This window comes from Trypanosoma theileri, assembly GCF_002087225.1.
Source record: "Trypanosoma theileri isolate Edinburgh chromosome Unknown TM35_Tth_38_V1, whole genome shotgun sequence".
NCBI lineage: Eukaryota > Euglenozoa > Kinetoplastea > Trypanosomatida > Trypanosomatidae > Trypanosoma > Trypanosoma theileri.
The window spans coordinates 280255-297502 of record NW_021639880.1 but is presented as its reverse complement, the minus strand read 5'-3'; the positions used below and the strand labels follow the sequence as shown (position 1 = coordinate 297502).

Here is a 17248-nt window from a genome sequence, read left to right as displayed (position 1 = left end):
CAAACAAATAACCTCATTTTTATTACCCAATAATACAGATATTATCCATCCACACTTCCAAACACAAAACCAATGGTTTTAAAACTATCCCATTCAGGTTTAACAACTGCAGACATTCCCACAATGGCTAAAGTCATGGCTCTGCATAATGTATCATCTCACCTTGTGTCTCTCAGGTGCCATTAGGTGAATTCCACAATAGAATTAACCACAACCCAGCATCACATGATCCACCAAGCATCGGGAGAGAGTATACCACTTGGAAAAAAGGGAAACTCACTGATATAAGCAAATGCCACTTTTATTGGAATTCCTGGGATACATTAGCATAATCCCTCTTGAAAAGATAACACTGAGTGACAAGTACACCGTACCCACACACACACACAATATGTTTAACACAAGAAAAGGGAACAGACATGAAAATTCTGCACTGAGTTGTGGACAATCATCCGTTTGCAAATCCATAACCCAAACAGGCATACAATAAATTAAACCATGACATCCATTGCATAGTATCCTACAAATAATAACACTGAAGAATATTAAATTATGAACAAAGGTCTCACAATGGGAAAACAATATATATATTACAATCAACATAATGGTAAAAACAACCTTTGTGGGCCGATTTAGATTTACCCCACCCGTTTCAAAAAATACAAACCCAAATCACTTCACTGATCATGGGAATACAAATCCAAAATTGTACTTTCAAATAATAAAAAGATGGCAAAAGGAAAAACCAAATATTTACATATTTCATAAGCGTCTAGTTCGTTAAGCTTAACGCATAACAAGGGAAACGTTTACATACAACATAATAAATTATCGCAACCCTCTACCCATTAATACCCCAAAGCACTTAAGGGTGCATATTCCCTTTTACAAGCTTCAAGTAATATCCATACGATAGTATATGACAGCAATGCTGTTGGAATCCTCTCTCTTATTGCAGCATCACTCATACAGCACTACAGTGCTCCCATAGTGTAGAAGAAGACGATAGACTTGCACGGCATCAACTCAATAGTGACAGCTTGGTTCTTTGGGCAAGCACTATCATCTCTCGTTTCTTATTTATACAAATACACAAAAGAAAAAAAACACTCCACTCCTTTGGCATCACATGGAGAACACTGTGTGCACCAGTGAGAACTAATCAGAGCACACTAATGTGGGTATATCCCTGGGAACATATGAACAAGACTAGACAGAGAAGAGAATACCCAACACACTACTCACACTACAAAAACAACCAACAAAGAAAAGGAGAGAAAGAGAAAACATACTTAACATACATATATTCCATCATGGTTATACCCTAATATAGGAACAGAATATAGCAATTCATCTTACAGCCCACAACGACTAGCAGAGTCATCCAGTGAATACTCAAAAAGAAAAAAAAAATGATTATCCTCCATTCTTTCAACATATTCCCACCACCCCTAGAAGAAAAAAAAAAAAAATCACTTTTTCCAACTTTATATGTTCTTGTCCAAAAAAAAAAAATCTTCTTAGCACAATCGTTTTACCAATATAAGAGAAAAAAAAAAACGTATAAGGTTTGTACTTCCTGAAAGGATATCAGCAAAATAAAAAAAAAAGATTTTCCATATAGTTTAATATCAATATGTAGAAAAAAATCTTTCTTTCGAGACAAAGAGGTCCCGCTTAAGATTACATTCACAAGCCCAGACCAGTACACACACACGGATAGAGAAGCAAAAAAAGAGTGTATTTAGCAAATACGAGGATCAAAAAGATATCAGCAGAGTCAAAACAAAGAGAACAAGTAGTACAAGTGGTGGGTAAACCTTTGTAGCCTGGCTTTGATCCTTACCTGGCCAGGAGACAATTTCAATATTCATGGTGTTATTTTTCTGGTCAACGGATACCTGGGGTGTTGTCGAGTCAGTAGTACTGCTCCCTGTGGTTTTACCATTATTATTTACTGTAGCAGTTGGTGTTGTAGAGTCAGTGGTACTGCTCCCTGTGGTATGAGCATTATTCGGTTCTGCAGTAGTTGGTGTGGTTGTAGTTCTCTGATCACTATCTTCTGTATTGGTTGGCAGACCCTGGGTATCTGAAACCGCAGTGGGCGAAGGGAGATCTGAAGGAGTGGTGTCAGTTGTGCCGTTTACAGCATTCTCTTCGTTTGTTGGTGTGCTCTGTTTCTGTTCCTCCACTTGGAGCCTGAGACGACTGCTTCCATTCAATCTCACAGTGCACACTTCATCGTATTTGGGGCACTTTATATTTTTACCCACGTACGTGGAATACTCTGTTCCATTTAGTGGAATACTTTCAACCCCCTCCTTTGGGCAATTGTACCATTCACCATCCTTTTTAAGTTGTACCTTAACAACACCATCATCACTGCACTCCACTGCCGCGCACATACCATTTATGGTCACACTTTTTCCCTTGTCGTCATTAAATGTCAGAGCATCAGAATCCAAACACCAAGAATATTCTCCATGTAGCCCTGGCCAGTTCTTAGGGAGTCCAAATGTTATGTCACAGTAAACCTCTGTGTTTAGCTTGAGGATGGGACAACTAGGGTTCCCATTCTTGGGTTCAACACATTTTGCCACACCGAGGCGATCAGATGTACAGGAACCTGCTGGGTACGGACTGCAGGAATTACCATCAGCTACGGGCTTGTCCTTCTCTTTACAAGTAGCCTCGAGAAACTTGCAATTTGCCTTGTAACCCCAACTCATTGGTTCAGCCATCTTGAAATTTCCTCTGTAAAATCCCAAATCTTCAAATGAAGCAATTGTCAGTGCAGTGTAGTAACCAATGCCCTCAATACTTCCATCTGTGGAAACCATACTCATCAACTCATCCTTTGTGTTGCGTCGATTCCAGTGAGATGTTGGCTCCCCTACAGCTGTACGTTCCAACTCAACTTCTTGAAGATCATTACACCCATAATGCTCCCTTGCTTCTTCCAGTACTTTTGCAGATTTGACCACTGTTTGTGTTTTCTTTTCGCCATTCTTGAGAACTTCCTTCATCATATTTTCGTAGTCAAAACCAAGAGCATGTGCGAGTTGATGTGCAATAAAACGAACATTTTCTCGTGTAAAGTGTATCTTACTTGGATCAATATTCATGGCACCAACCACTGGGCGTTTGGTTTGATCATCAATAGCACATGTTACGGCCCAGGTCGCAGACGCAAAATCATCTCTCGGACCAGCAGCCACATACAACAGAAAATCAGCGTCTTGCACACCATGAGATGCACGGTCGCCTGGACTTGTGAAGTGAGAACAAACAGTATGCTCCTTCATATCTGGTACTTTCCAAGGTGTTTTTATCCGCTGAACGAGGAGACGATCAGTGTGTAATTTTATAGCCTCGGGTAGAATTTTGTTGGTGATTGTATTTTTCTTTATTTCGTCTATAACTTCATAGATGGCACACTGAACAATTTGGCCAGTCAAAATATGCTTGAGCTCTTGTTTCTCTTTCACACAGTACTTATCCTCTTTCAGATTTTCATAGGATACATTGATGCGCAGTGGTTCCCATTTATCATTTTCACCTTCAGATGTCGCCACAGTGTACGTCTGCCACGCGCCCTCTCCTTTCTTCGGTAATTCTCTCACCACAACGACAGGAGGACTGTTCTTCTTTTTGATTTCATCATAATTACAGGCATACGCAGGTCCGGCCACAGTACCGCAGATGAACAGTAATAGCACCACTTGGAGGAGTGGATGCCTCATCATGTGAATAGCAAATGTAAACTTGGTGGAAAAACAATTATTTCGACTTGTGTATAGGATAATGGCGAAAAAAGAAAACAAAATAAAATAAACACAGAAAACAATAAAAAAGAGACAAGGCATACAAGACATCACACAGTGGAAAGAATGACATTCACACAACAATACAGCAGGGATATTGTTTAACCTATCCCCAAACAAACACTTACATAGTCCCCTGTGATACTATTATCATTGGTGTCTTACGTACAGCATTGTATGTACTAAATAACTGAACATTCCATCTTTTTGCTTCAGTGTCATTGTTTTCCCCCAATTACACCAACAACAGCATTACCAAGAAAAAGAAAGAATAAAAAACAATGGAACAAACAAACCAGGAGAGGTGCAAAATACTCTTAGGTTCCATTAGAGACCATTCTCAAAAGACCTGGGCGTACCTGTGGAAAAGGGGAGACTGAAGTATAGTCAATTATAAAGAAAAATTTAGTGCATATATAAAATACACAGAAACCCACAAACATATCCACATCACTATTAATGCTTATAAATGTAAAGAACCCGTTACAAGTGCAGTTAAATGAGACCAGTCAGATCCATACGATAGTATACCCACTGCTGTAATTAGACGTCAATGGATGAGCGGATGCACTGCTAAAACATACGCAACAAATAGCAAAACAAAATACGGAATGCCAAGAGAAATATATAATATATATTAGATCCAGCAGAGAATTAAACACATGTATACATCGACAGGAATACTCTCAGAAACAAGAATAACACAACCACAATAAATGCAATATCAAAGGCTACACACATTAACAAGAGCAGCGGCACCTACTGCACGCTAATCAAATTACAACAGCTAAAGTACGTAAAAAAAAAGATTTGTGTGCCACACCATCATTCTCAGTGTGTCTATCGCATAGAATCCTTGAGAGACTTGGAGAAAATAAAGAAAAACAAAAAAAAAGGGAAAAGAAGCAACACATATAATAAACAATACAACAAAAAACATCAGCATAGAAACAACCACAGAAAAACATAAACACATAAAACTTCTTCCCCAGAACATTTTCTATTCAATAAAAAAGAAACCCATTAAAAAAAAAAAATTCCTCAAAAAGAAGCCCATCAGCACAAAAAAAAGCCCAATAATAAAAAGGAGCCCAAATTCATGTTGATTCTTCATCCGACACTGTCATCGTTCTCTCACCATATTATGTGTGTACTCCATTGTATATGACAACAAACAGTGGGATACGGCAGAATGCATACCTGATAATTATTCATTTTTCAGAAAATGAATATAAAATCATAGCAATAAATCACAAGCAATTAAAAGAAAATTTTCCAATGCAGCGAAGAACGCTGAAAAAAAAAAAAAAAAAAACGGTCAATGTATTGCAGTAATATGGGATTCATTTTAAAGGACCGTATTTAGCAAAACTGTTTATTATTTTGAATATGAATGGATCTCTCATGGAACCATCACAAAACCAACAACACACATAAGAAGTGCAAGAGGGGCCATGTGGGAGAACATGATACTGCTGTCAGGACCCAACGCACTCATTACATTTGTATGATTTAGTGTTTCTTCTTTTATTTGGTCCTCAGTTAAGTTTGGCACCTTCAAAGAATCGCTGTTTACTGTGTGAGAGGACTGGTCATTTGCAGCATCACCAGTGTTGGGATAAGATGTGTTTGGAGAAGTAGCAGCATCAGTATTACGACGATTCCTCGATGTATGGTCTTCTTCCTGAGCATCCTTTTCATCTGTAGTGGGAGATGTAGAAGAATTCTTATATTGTGGTGTTGATTGCTGAGACGGTGTTTTTACTTCGTTTGGGAATTGAACTTCATTTTGTGTTTGGTTTGGTCCTTGCTGGCGGTCTTGAGCTTGGGTTGGTGTTTGTATTCCATTTTGTTGATCTTTGTTTTCTGCTCGTGAATCTGCCGGTTGTTGCGGGATTTCATTTGTATCGGTGTCTGCAGGGGCAGGTGCAGCAGGCGTTTTGGCAGGAACGACAGGTACAACAGGAGCAGAAGAAGAAGTTTCGCTTTGGACGGACTGATCCCCATTAACGGGGTTCCTTTCATTGCCGCTGGCGCCAGAACCAAGGGCACTGCTGTTATCATCGTTCGTCCCACGAGAAACACCACCGTTGTGAATACCGCTCGCGCTACCAATTCCACTGCTGCTTCCTGCACTCCTAGAAGGCAAACCGTTGTCATGATTATTTTCTATTCTCGGGTTATTCGGTGAAGAGTTTTGGGATTCAATAGGTTTATTGACCTCCTGGTGTGGTTGCTCTATCTTGGTATCACTAGAGGGTCTCTTCAACGAAGTATCTTCCGGTTTATCTGGATGCTTGTTTTCCGGACTTTCTTTCACTTCCTCCTGTTCAGTGTGTGGCACGTGGGGTTCATTAACAACAGCATCTGGAGAAAATGGTGATCTTGTAGTAGTTTCCTGTGCGCGGACATCGGTGTTAGTCGCTGCTCCTGTTTCTTCATCGTCGTCATTGACAACAACGTCGCGCGCCTCAAGATCTTGTTTGCCACTGTAATACTTAATTTTTAGGGAATTGGTTTTCGGCAACCCCGTACAGACTTCTTCGTATTTGGGACACTTAATAGTTCCACTTTCGAAGAATGAACCTTCCAATTTAACAGCTGCATTGTCATCATTGCACTCATGCCAGATCAGCTCCTTTTTTTTATCGTACCCTTTGAGTTGTACACTCACCTTCTTGTTGGCATTATCACACTTCACCTTCGCACAAACACCACCCATGGTGTGGCTTCTGTGGCCGTTTGGATCACGTAGAAAGAGACCTTTAGCATTTAAACACCGTGAATCTCGTCCAAGAAGGCTACCAGGCAACAGATTCTCATCCCCACCCTCACACACAGTACCGTTCAAGGGTCTGATGATTGGATAACCATCCATCAAGTCATCCATTGTCGTTTCAGAGTCTTCGCCATGAAAATATTGGTATCCATTGGGTAACTGTCCAAGGTTTTTCTTTGTTAAACACATACCAAGGGCAAAACGGTCTGAGGTACACTGCAGGATCTCCTTTTTCTCGTTTTCCTTGCAGAACATATAGGGACGGTCAGTCTGTGTTGGATCCTTTTTTCCTTGAAGAAACTCACAAATAGATTGATTACTCCAGCCCATCGGTTCTGCCATGGAGAAATTTGCGCGATAGAAGGACATTCCATGGAATGCTGCAAGTGTCAATGCAGTGTAATACATGCCGGTGGGTTCACCAATGTATGTACTCATCAACTCATCCTTTGCAAATTCCCTTTCCCAGTGGGAGGGTGTCCACTGATCATCGTTTTCCAAACACAAACCTTTCACTTCATCACCTTGACACTTGTAATGATTCTTCAACACTTCGAGAGCTTCTTTAAATTTTACCATATAGTCAGATGTTCCAGCGCTTCGTTTTTTACTGCATGGGACTGCGTCGGGTTTTAGATATGTCTTGCTGCTCACAATCATGCCTAGCCCTTTCATAAGATCATGTTGAAATCCAAGACCATGAGCAATCTCATGTGCAGTGAAGCGAATATACTTCCGTGTTGCTTCTATATCATACAGGACGAATTTGATGACAGCAGACGTTGGTCTCCCTTGCTTATCTTTACTGCAAATCCCATGGCCTATGTTAGTGGAGAGTCTCGCGTAAATTACAAAATCAGCATTAGGAATTCCATTGGTTTCATGTTCTTTGGGGATGCCAAATTCTCCGCACTCTTGTGGAGGTTTTTTTACACTGTCAGTTTCAATCTTTAGACTTTCTTTCACCTGTTCCACATTAAGGCGATCTGCATGCAGTTTGATGGCTTTAGGCAAGACTTTATTCAAAAGAATTTCTTTCCTTTCCGCTATTATCTTCTTATTAACCCCTTTAACACCACACAGCTCTTCAAACTCGTCTTCTACCTCGTCAGTCTCGAGAAACTCATCTTGGTACTCAGGCGGCAATGCTCCTGTCGTGCAAAACTTCAGCACATCTTCCACACGTTTTGTATACACAGCAATGCGGATGGGCTGCCACTCCACACCAGTCTTAGGAGCAGCAGGAGGAGCAGGAGGAGCAGAGACGGTGTATGCCTGTAGAGCACTTTCTCCTTTCTGTGGTAACTGCTGCACAACAGCAGCCAAACACCCGCAGCTGCAGTACAACAGGAACAGTGCAGCCCACAGGATGTGACGCATGGAGTGTTTCTCCATTTTGTAGTGGTGTGAGAAGTGTGAGTGTTGCTTTGCTAAGGTATACGCAGTAAAGAGAAAAAAAGAAGAGGAAGAAAAGGGAGAGAATGAAAGGTAAGCAAAGACTCTAACAATAGCAGTCAAAAGAAAAAATGAAAATAGAAACATCTAAACACACACAGACAACTGGGAGAAACCAGCCGGTAGTATATACAACGAGAGAGAGATATACCAGGGCTGTTGCATTACCAGAACTCCCACTGTGAAAGGAAACAGGTGATGTTTAATACAAGAGAATAAAAGAAAAAAAAAAAGCAATACATAAATAACTCCACAGACCTCCCCAGCATACATCTCAGCTCCACAAACTCACACATAACAGAAAAAAAAAAAAAACAAAAAAAAATATGTACGTTTATCAAATCCAATACCCATCCTGTCATACACACAAAGCGCAGGGTCAGTATTCCTTTCATAGATTCATCATGCATAAAACCTAATACAAAGACATAAATTAATAGTTTCAGAAGAATAAGAAGAAAAATGTATAAATTACATCTACAAATGAATGAATGAATGAATAAAATCAAACACTTTTTTCCATTTTATTGCTAATATCCCGTTTTCATTTTGTTTCTCAGCTGTACACTCCCACCCTACTCTTCTCATGGCTGCAGTTGACATTCATTCACGTCACTGCTCGTTTTGACAAGTTAAAAGATCATGAAATAAATAAGTAAATAAATAAATAAAGGAAAATAAAAAAAAACACGGGGTGGTCTATTTATAACACAGTTCTTTTGATTTCGTTTCATACGTTTTGATGCATCGTTTTTGTTTGTTTATCTTTCTTTTTGAAAAAGGATGGAATGGGCTACATCTCACCCATCACCACTACAAGGTCCTAATAATAAAATAAAATAAATAAAGAATAAATCAATAAAGAAAATTAATAAAAAGATCAAAGGAGTTGTGGAGTTGATGTTGGGGGGTTCACCGCCTACATTTAACCTCGGATTTCCTGTCCAGCCGGTGTCACCTCAATGACAACCGTACGTCCGCTCTTAAAATACACTTCTGCCTTTTCGCCAACGTGCATGTGTTTCACCGCCGACTCTACCTCTGCATCTGTGCCGTCCATCACGGATCCATCCACGACAACGCGACAAGTGCCCATTGCCGCCTTTGGGTTGTGGCCAAGGTTGGCTGAGAGCATCTTGAAATACATCCCGTACTCCTCCACAGCACGGCGGGCCAACGCAAAGGCAAAGCGGCCCGCATACTCAGACCAGGAGCCGCAGTACAAATACGGCTCGCCAAGCCCCAAGTGGCACAGCAGCGCAATGTTAAATGTCGCCGTCACACTGCTGCCGCAGTAAAACACACATTTGGAGACATCCACCTTCCCCGAGGCAGACAGACTGTTGAGGGCCTTGAGCATACTGCTGCGGCACTCCTCATCGGTGCGGAGGTGTTTGCTCGTCTCGTCCACCACAACATTGGCGTTCCACGGCAAACACACGGCGTTCTCAATATGCCCCGGCACAGTGTCCAGCGCGTATGGACGCACGGTAGTCGCAAACCGATCCCTCAGACGTGAGTCCACCATCAACGCATTCGGTGGCACCTCGTCAATGGTGAGGGCGCGTTTAAAGACAGTGCCGTACGGCCAACTCTCCACTGGGTGGGCCTTGTTCTTCTGCGGGCCCGATTCCACTGGGAGCTGCGCCGCCGAGTACGCGTCAAAGCCGCCATTCAACACATACGCCTCCACATCCAACGCGTGCAGCATCCACCACATACGGCAAGCCCCCATTCCACCGCACTGATCATCATAGCAGAGCACTGGCTTTTGCGGGCTGATGCCGTTGGCCTTGCACCATTTGATGAACACATGTACATCGGGCAGAGGATGGCGTGCGGTGGTGTTGGTGAGGGGCCCGGTAAGGGACTCGTCCACATTCACGAAGGTGGCGCCTGGAATGTGGGCCTTTGTGTACTCGTTTATACCATACTTTTCTTCTACAAGAGAGTATCGGGTGTCGAATATGTGAAAGTCAGAAAAGCGATCCCCAATGTCATCAACGGTGAGAAGGACCTTGCCGGGGAATTTGGGTGTCAGGAGGGTATTTCCGCTCATTGTATCTCTGGAAATGTGTGGGATTGTTTTTTTTTAACTATTTGTTTTCCGCGTCTTGCTAAAGAGAGAGAGGAAAGAAAGAAAGAAAGAAAGAAAGAAAGGAGAGCATATAAAGAATCGGCTGGTAACAAACACACACAGAGACAAACAGAGAGAAAAAACGATAGAGTGAAAAAAAGGGATAAAGAGAAAAGTAGAACAAGAAGAAAGTGTGAGTTTAAAGAATAAAAATAAATAACAAAACGGTGGTTCTCACACGGAGTCCATCACTCCTCCAGAGTGAAATCCGTGTTACTGCTGGGTCACCACGCCTAATAGTAATAACATCAAACACTAACTGACTGGTTTTCTTCTTACTTACTACTCTTTTAACACGCCATTTTCATTTTGCCACACTCTCGTCCAGGCAATATTCCCGTTTTCTCCTGCCCATCCATTGCAACCCTCTCACTCTGCAGAAGAGAAACAGAACAACCAAGAGAGCAAATAAAGAAAGAAAAACGCATTTTACCCTACTACGTTAATCCACCGCATATGCTGTGGTACAATACAAAAGCAAAAAAATAAATAAAAAAGAACCTCTTCCTTCACCCCTCTTCTACGATTCCTATAATAACGTTTCTCATGCACAGTGTCTGGTACATGAGAAAGGAAATGAGATAAAACCCAGTCCATATCCATCTACTCTGCAAAAAGAGAGATATACATTTAAAACCCCCTAATATCACCCCCCAAAAATACCCCTGAAAAATAAACTTACTATATTACCCCTCTATCCCCAACTACAACCATAGACATAAATATATATATACAAATAGATACAGAAAGAGAAAAAGTAAAATGTATACATATACATAGACTCTACACTCTACCGTGGAGACCACACTGCTGCTACTAACCATAATAATAATAATAACAGTGATAATGACACTCTTAGTTCCAGTTTCGTACAATCTTGCCATCCCAATTTAACTTATCTCCCTTCTGCATCGCATAGTACCGATGCGTCTTCCAGCGCCGCCATGGTGATCCTGCCTTACCCCAATGCGGATTCGCCTCCCAGTACTTTTCAATTCGTTCCTCCAGCATTGGTGTAAAGTGTCGTGCGAGTCCTTGTACAGGCCACGCTGCTGCCGTCGCTAGAGCACAAATTGTACGGCCCTCCAGTTGTTTTGAAACGTCCAGCATTGTGCCAATTTCTTCCTTCTTGGCGTTACCATGCACAAATCGTCGCATCATCTTTTCCAGCCATGGACTACCTTCACGACAGGGTGTACACTGTCCACAGGACTCATGGGCGTAAAACTGTGAGAGACGATGAATAGCGGCAATGAGATCGGTGGATTTGTCCATCACAATTACTGCGGCTGTGCCAAGACCCGTCTGCACTTCCTTCAACGCATCATAGTCCATAAGCACCGTATCGCATATACTCTTTGGAATCAACGGACATGAAGAGCCACCAGGGATAACGGCGAGAAGATTGTCCCAACCCCCACGCACTCCACCAGCGTGTCGCTCAATAAGATCACGCAGTGGAATGCTCATCTCCTCCTCCACCGTGCATGGACGGTTTACGTGTCCACAAATGCAGTACAGTTTCACTCCAGCATTGTTCTTACGTCCAAATGAGGCAAACCACTGTGGGCCGCGGCGTAAAATGGTTGGCGACACCGATACTGTCTCCACATTCGTTACGGTAGTTGGACAGCCGTAGAGTCCAACATTAGCGGGAAACGGCGGCTTTAATCTCGGCTTGCCGGGACCGCCTTCAAGACTTGAGAGCATCGCCGTCTCTTCTCCGCAGATGTACGCCCCAGCGCCGCTGTACGTGTAGAGATCAAAGTCATATCCGCTACCACAGGCATTCTGGCCAAGATAGCCCTTCGCATATGCCTCCTGGATGGCCCTATTCACACTACGACACTCATTATAGAACTCTCCACGAATGTAAATAAAACCGTAACGCGCTCGCATCGCAAAGCCGGCGACAAGGGCGCCTTCCACTAACTTGTGCGGTTCATGCCGCATAATCTCACGATCCTTACAGGTTCCTGGCTCCGACTCATCGCCATTCACCACAATATAACTCGGCCTCCCATCAGGCTTTACTTTTGGCATAAATGACCACTTCAATCCCGATGGAAAACCAGCCCCACCGCGGCCACGTAGTCCACTTGCCTTCATCTCTGCAATGATCCAGTCCTGTCCCTTCAGCAATAGATCCTTTGTGCGGTACCAGTCACCCCGTCGCTCCGCACTGGCAATATCAGTACCGAAATCATCGTATAGGTTAACAAAGATACGGTCCTGGTCCTTTAGTCCACCGTGTGTCCGCTCCAACAAGGTTGCCGTAGCGGAAACCAAACCCACACGGCGTAGCATGCCGAAAAAGAAAATAAAAACAAATCACTCACAGCTACACCTTCCTTCCTTACTTGCTTCCTTCCTTCCTTGCTTTCTTTATATATATAATATTTACGTCTATACGTCGGTTGGTATCTCTCACCACACCCCACCTTCACTAATCCGTTTCTTTTTTTTTTTCTTTTTTTGTACTCCTTACTGCCCTTGTTATTGTTCTTGTTTTATTGTTCCAGCAGATGTTTCTACCTATGTGTCTCTCAGTGCCTGTTGGAGCAGATTGCCCTCAAAGTATCCCAAAGAGAGAATGGGAATAAAGAAAAAGAAAAAGAGTGAAATCCCAGAAGGAAAAATATTCTCACCACATGACATAAAAAAAAGAAATAAATAAAAGCAAAATAAAGCATCAGGAAAAGAAGAATAAATAAGAAAGAAAATGGTGACCCTTTTGTTGAAAGGTGTATTTTCTTCTTCTTTCTCAGCACATGTGGTGCTGCTGATCAACGATATCATTGTATGTGTACTACGGCAAATCACATACATAGATACATACAGAGATTTCCTTTTCCCCTGTATACTTTTTTGATGTTCCCCCCATTACCCTACTCTACTACTCTACTACTCCATGTTTTGCTTCTCCCCAACTTTTAATTCCGCGTGCAAGCTCCAGCGATTGGCACATGTGAAACTGCTCCGTCAGTTCTACGCATGCTGGATCCCAGAATCCACGCTCCTCAATACACGCCTGCGCCTCCGCACGCATACTCACGCACTTCTCAATCTCCGTCTGCTCACGAAGTTTCTCTTTAAACTTCTCAGGCACATCCTCCCACGGCATCTGCCGGCCATTCCCAATGCTGTACGGCGTTCCACCGCCCTTCACAACAACCATTGCTATAGACAGAGGCACAGTAAGAGAGAGAAAAAGAGACAAACACAATCACAATCAGGGGAATAAAGAAAAAAAAAAGAAAGAGACCTAGTGATATTATGTGCCCTGGTATTTATAAAGAAAGAGTAAAAAGGGGGAAGAAAGAAGAATAACAAAAAGAGCAATAATGAAGGGTGTACAAAAAAAGAAAAGAAAATGCGAAGGAGAGCAATTGGGAGCGAATGAATCGTCTCCATCGTGCACCTCACTACGGTGTGGGTGCTTCCTGAGTTTTGTTTTCGTTCATTTTCACCTGTTACCCCATTGTTTCCTTTTCTCACCCTGAGTTTTGAAGTTCTTTTTTTTTTCGGCGATATTCCTTCGGAAACAGAAAAGATTGGAGAAGCAAAGTGAACCTACTTCATTTGAGTATTTTTTTTTTCCTTTTTTTCCCTTAAAAATTATGGTCATCTTGATCTTGATATTGCATTTTTTTTTTCTTTTTTTCCACTTCTTGGCCGCCCCTTTTCTTTTCTTTTTTTTTTTTTCTCTTTCCCCCCTTTCCACATGGATGACTGTAATATTCTTCTATTTCTAATTCTCGAGTCATCAAGTCATAAGGAGTAAACACACACACAACGAAGAGAAATATAAAAAAGAAAGAAGGGGTTTAGAAGGCTCCTATTTCAACAGAAACGCACCATGGATCCCTGCTACTACTGCCGTCATTGCTTATGTAAGAAAGACGTAGCGGTAACAGTCAGTGTCGTCATCTTTCCTGCTAATAGAGCAAAAATAATAATAATAAAAATAATAATAAAAACGTGGGATTGTACCGTCATGTTACTCCATTCTCATCGTTTTTTTTTTTTTTCTTTTCTTTTCTTCTTTCTTTTCTTTTTGCATTAAATACAGATAAAAACAACACATCTTCTTTTTTTTTTCCTCTTTAGACAGTGGATTTGGACGTGCATATGTCTCTCTCCACTCCCTGGAAGCTTTTTGCGCTTGCCAGGAATTAGGAAATCCCCACACTATTTGCGCGTGGGGGAGAACTAGCACACACACACACCCCAATAACTGCGGGTGAGTGAGAACCGAGAAAATACCATCAAGAAGAAACAATAAAAAACAAATAATGCAGCAATAGCAGCAAAACTGTCTTTCTTCTTCAAGAATATTTGCGGCACCCCGATTTCGTCCAATTATTCTATCCGGAGAAAAAAAAAAAAGCAAGATGTGGTGTAAACACAGAAACACATATATATATAAATATAGGTAGGGAGATAGATAGAGAAAGAAAGAAACAGGGTTGTATTTCTTCCGTAGTGCTGTTTCTCTTATGTATATACGTGCTCTCTTTCTTTCTTTCTATCTCTCTTCTTCCTTGCGAACAAAACAAACACAATAAGCATCGAACGGCCGAGGAAAACCGAGAAAAAGTAAAAACAAAAAAAAAAGACAAAACAACAAAAAAAAAAACGAAAAACATCATATAAAACCCTAAATATTTTGATCAATTGACTGTCCTAACTACCTTTTTTTTTTCCTCTTTTCTTGTCGTTACCTTTTTCGCAATTCTTTTTTTTTCTTCCTATTTTTCATCCCTTTTCATTTTTTTTTTTTCCTTTTGGTAATGTTTCCCTGTTTCACGTTCCTTCTCAGTCTCAGTTCCACTCCAATTTTGTTGCTGCTGCTGCACTCACAATCCGCGTTGCCTTGTCCTTCCACATTGTGAAGTAGCACACCGCGGCCGCTGCGGACATGCAGGCACTCATGAAGACACACACATACGAGTAGTTCCCATAGTTGCGCTGCTGCAGTTCGGCCTGAATGGGCGGCGCCGAGAAGCCGCCAACAACACCGGCGAGAAACACAGCGCCCATGTAGAAGCCGAGATTGGGTCCATACAACCGCTTCGCCACCAGCGCCGGCATCACGGCAAACATCCCAGCCATGCAGAAACCAATCACACAGAGAAGAAGTGCGAAGGAGATGTAACTGCGACAGAAGGCGAGAAAAGCACAGCCAAGTCCACCAACCGTAGCACAGGCCATGTATGCAAATTCATCTGTTGTGAGTGTGGCCAACCATCCAACCAAGATGGATCCGATGATTTGAAATACACCGTAGAACACAAACACGGTGGAAGCTGTGTCGGTTGGGATGGGAACCTCATCTGCGTACACAGTCCCTGGTTTACCCATAGAGGACACATACGGTACAGCCACGTAGATGAGTGAATAGAAGGCCCAACTAAAGATGAGCCAACACATAAAGTTCCCCATAAAGGCTTTACTGAAAAGTGAGACAAAGAGCTCCCAGGGAGTGAGTTTGTGTGTATGTATACCACGCACAGCTTCCGTCACTTCACTTTCACTGCTGGTATTACTGTTGGGATGTACATTCTCCTCTCTTTCCTCTTCCACCTGTTCATGTTGTTGCTCTTCTTCTCTGTCCATATCGTTCATTGGCTCACCGGACTCCGTAGACGGTGTGTCGGGATCCCGCTTTGCTGATAAAATGGTTGCCAACACCCCAATAGCACAGAACGCAGACATTAAACGAAATGTCTTGCGCCAGCCATACATCACAACCCACTTACCAGCAAGTGATGGAATAATAGCACTTCCAACACCGCCACCGCTAAAGTTGATACCCATAGCGAGGCCTTGATAACGCTTAAACCATGAACTTGTCGCTGCAGCACCAGGTGAAAGCATGCAGGCAGAGGAGATGGACGCCAGCAAACAGTACGAGAAGGTAACAGCCGTAACGCTGCTGGCAAAACTGGAGCTTATCCAAAGTCCGGCGAATAACATGACAGTAGACACCGCCATCATCAAACGTGATGGCACGCGATCAACGACGAAGCCGGCGAGTACACCAAAGGCAGGGGAGAGACCAAGTGAGACGGAATTGCCGAGACTTATGGCCGTAATGGATGGATAGCCAAGAGAGGCATCGTTGTGCATATCATCAGAGAAGATAGAATAGCTGTTGTCAATACCATACGACATGAGCTGCATTAACATGCCAGAAATTGCCACAAGGAAACCAAGTGGGTGGTCCAACGGCTTGCGAGTGAGACTCGATAACATACTTACCTCTTGTGGTTGTTATTTTTATTCCTTGGTTTATTTTTCTTTTATTTTTCTGTTACTTTATTCTTTCTTTTTTTTTTTCTTTTTGCTTACGGAGTCAGTACCACTTTTCCTCTTTTGCTACTTGTTTTGTTTTGTTCTTATTATCTTTTTTTTATTTATTGTATATGTATTACATGTGTAAAAGGAAAAAAAAGAAAAAAGGAAACAAATATAGTGAATAAAAAGTCAAGATGAAGATGCATACATAATTACACAGTAGTTCCCACATTGATAAGGTACAAATATCACATGTATTTATCTTGTTAACGTTTCTCTTGAAGATGCTACTGCTTTTTTTTTTTTTCTCGCTTATGAAAAAAGACAGTAAAAACATTTTTTTTTTTTTTTGGAAAATGACAGGGAACTAAGAAGAATAGTGAGAAAACAGTATGCGCCCAATCACCCATATCACTCGTTTTCCCCACATACAATAATAATAATAATAACAATAAAAAGAATGGAAAAAAAGAAAGAAAAACTGGTCATAAAGAGAAGAGAATAACAAAAAAAAGGTCCCATTACTTCGTGATGCTCCACATAAGTGGTTCCTGTCTACAAAACGGACACGTGCCGAGCATCTGCGCGTCCGACACGCAAAGTATATTCCCGCAGCACCAGAGCTCCACAAAGGCCCCCTCCACTGGGTGCTCTAAACACACACCGCACAATTCCTCCTCCTCGCCGAAGGGTGTGGTTTGACGCACCGTCGCAATGAGAACTTCCGGTTGGGTTTCTTTCGGTTCATTCTCT

The 17248-nt window shown here is 42.1% G+C and overlaps 5 protein-coding genes across 5 annotated transcripts; all 5 read right to left on the bottom strand.

The window, feature by feature from the left end:
- Nucleotides 1–1760: 1760 nt before the first annotated feature.
- On the bottom strand, nt 1761–3746 carry TM35_000382000 (surface protease GP63; the record flags this gene model as incomplete). The annotated part of the gene is made up of 1 exon (XM_029029614.1): nt 1761–3746. The coding sequence occupies one exon, from the start codon at nt 3744–3746 to the stop codon at nt 1761–1763; it is 1986 nt and encodes a 661-aa protein (XP_028879191.1).
- Nucleotides 3747–5226: 1480 nt separating this feature from the next.
- TM35_000381990 (surface protease GP63) lies at nt 5227–7998 on the bottom strand (the record flags this gene model as incomplete). The annotated part of the gene is made up of 1 exon (XM_029029613.1): nt 5227–7998. The coding sequence occupies one exon, from the start codon at nt 7996–7998 to the stop codon at nt 5227–5229; it is 2772 nt and encodes a 923-aa protein (XP_028879190.1).
- A 985-nt stretch (nt 7999–8983) lies between these two features.
- On the bottom strand, nt 8984–10117 carry TM35_000381980 (mercaptopyruvate sulfurtransferase; the record flags this gene model as incomplete). The annotated part of the gene is made up of 1 exon (XM_029029612.1): nt 8984–10117. One exon carries the CDS (start codon nt 10115–10117, stop codon nt 8984–8986), a length of 1134 nt encoding a protein of 377 aa, XP_028879189.1.
- Nucleotides 10118–11050: 933 nt separating this feature from the next.
- On the bottom strand, nt 11051–12502 carry TM35_000381970 (putative NADH-ubiquinone oxidoreductase, mitochondrial; the record flags this gene model as incomplete). Its single annotated transcript, XM_029029611.1, has 1 exon — nt 11051–12502. One exon carries the CDS (start codon nt 12500–12502, stop codon nt 11051–11053), a length of 1452 nt encoding a protein of 483 aa, XP_028879188.1.
- A 2517-nt stretch (nt 12503–15019) lies between these two features.
- On the bottom strand, nt 15020–16453 carry TM35_000381960 (putative transporter; the record flags this gene model as incomplete). Its single annotated transcript, XM_029029610.1, has 1 exon — nt 15020–16453. The coding sequence occupies one exon, from the start codon at nt 16451–16453 to the stop codon at nt 15020–15022; it is 1434 nt and encodes a 477-aa protein (XP_028879187.1).
- Nucleotides 16454–17248: the final 795 nt, after the last annotated feature.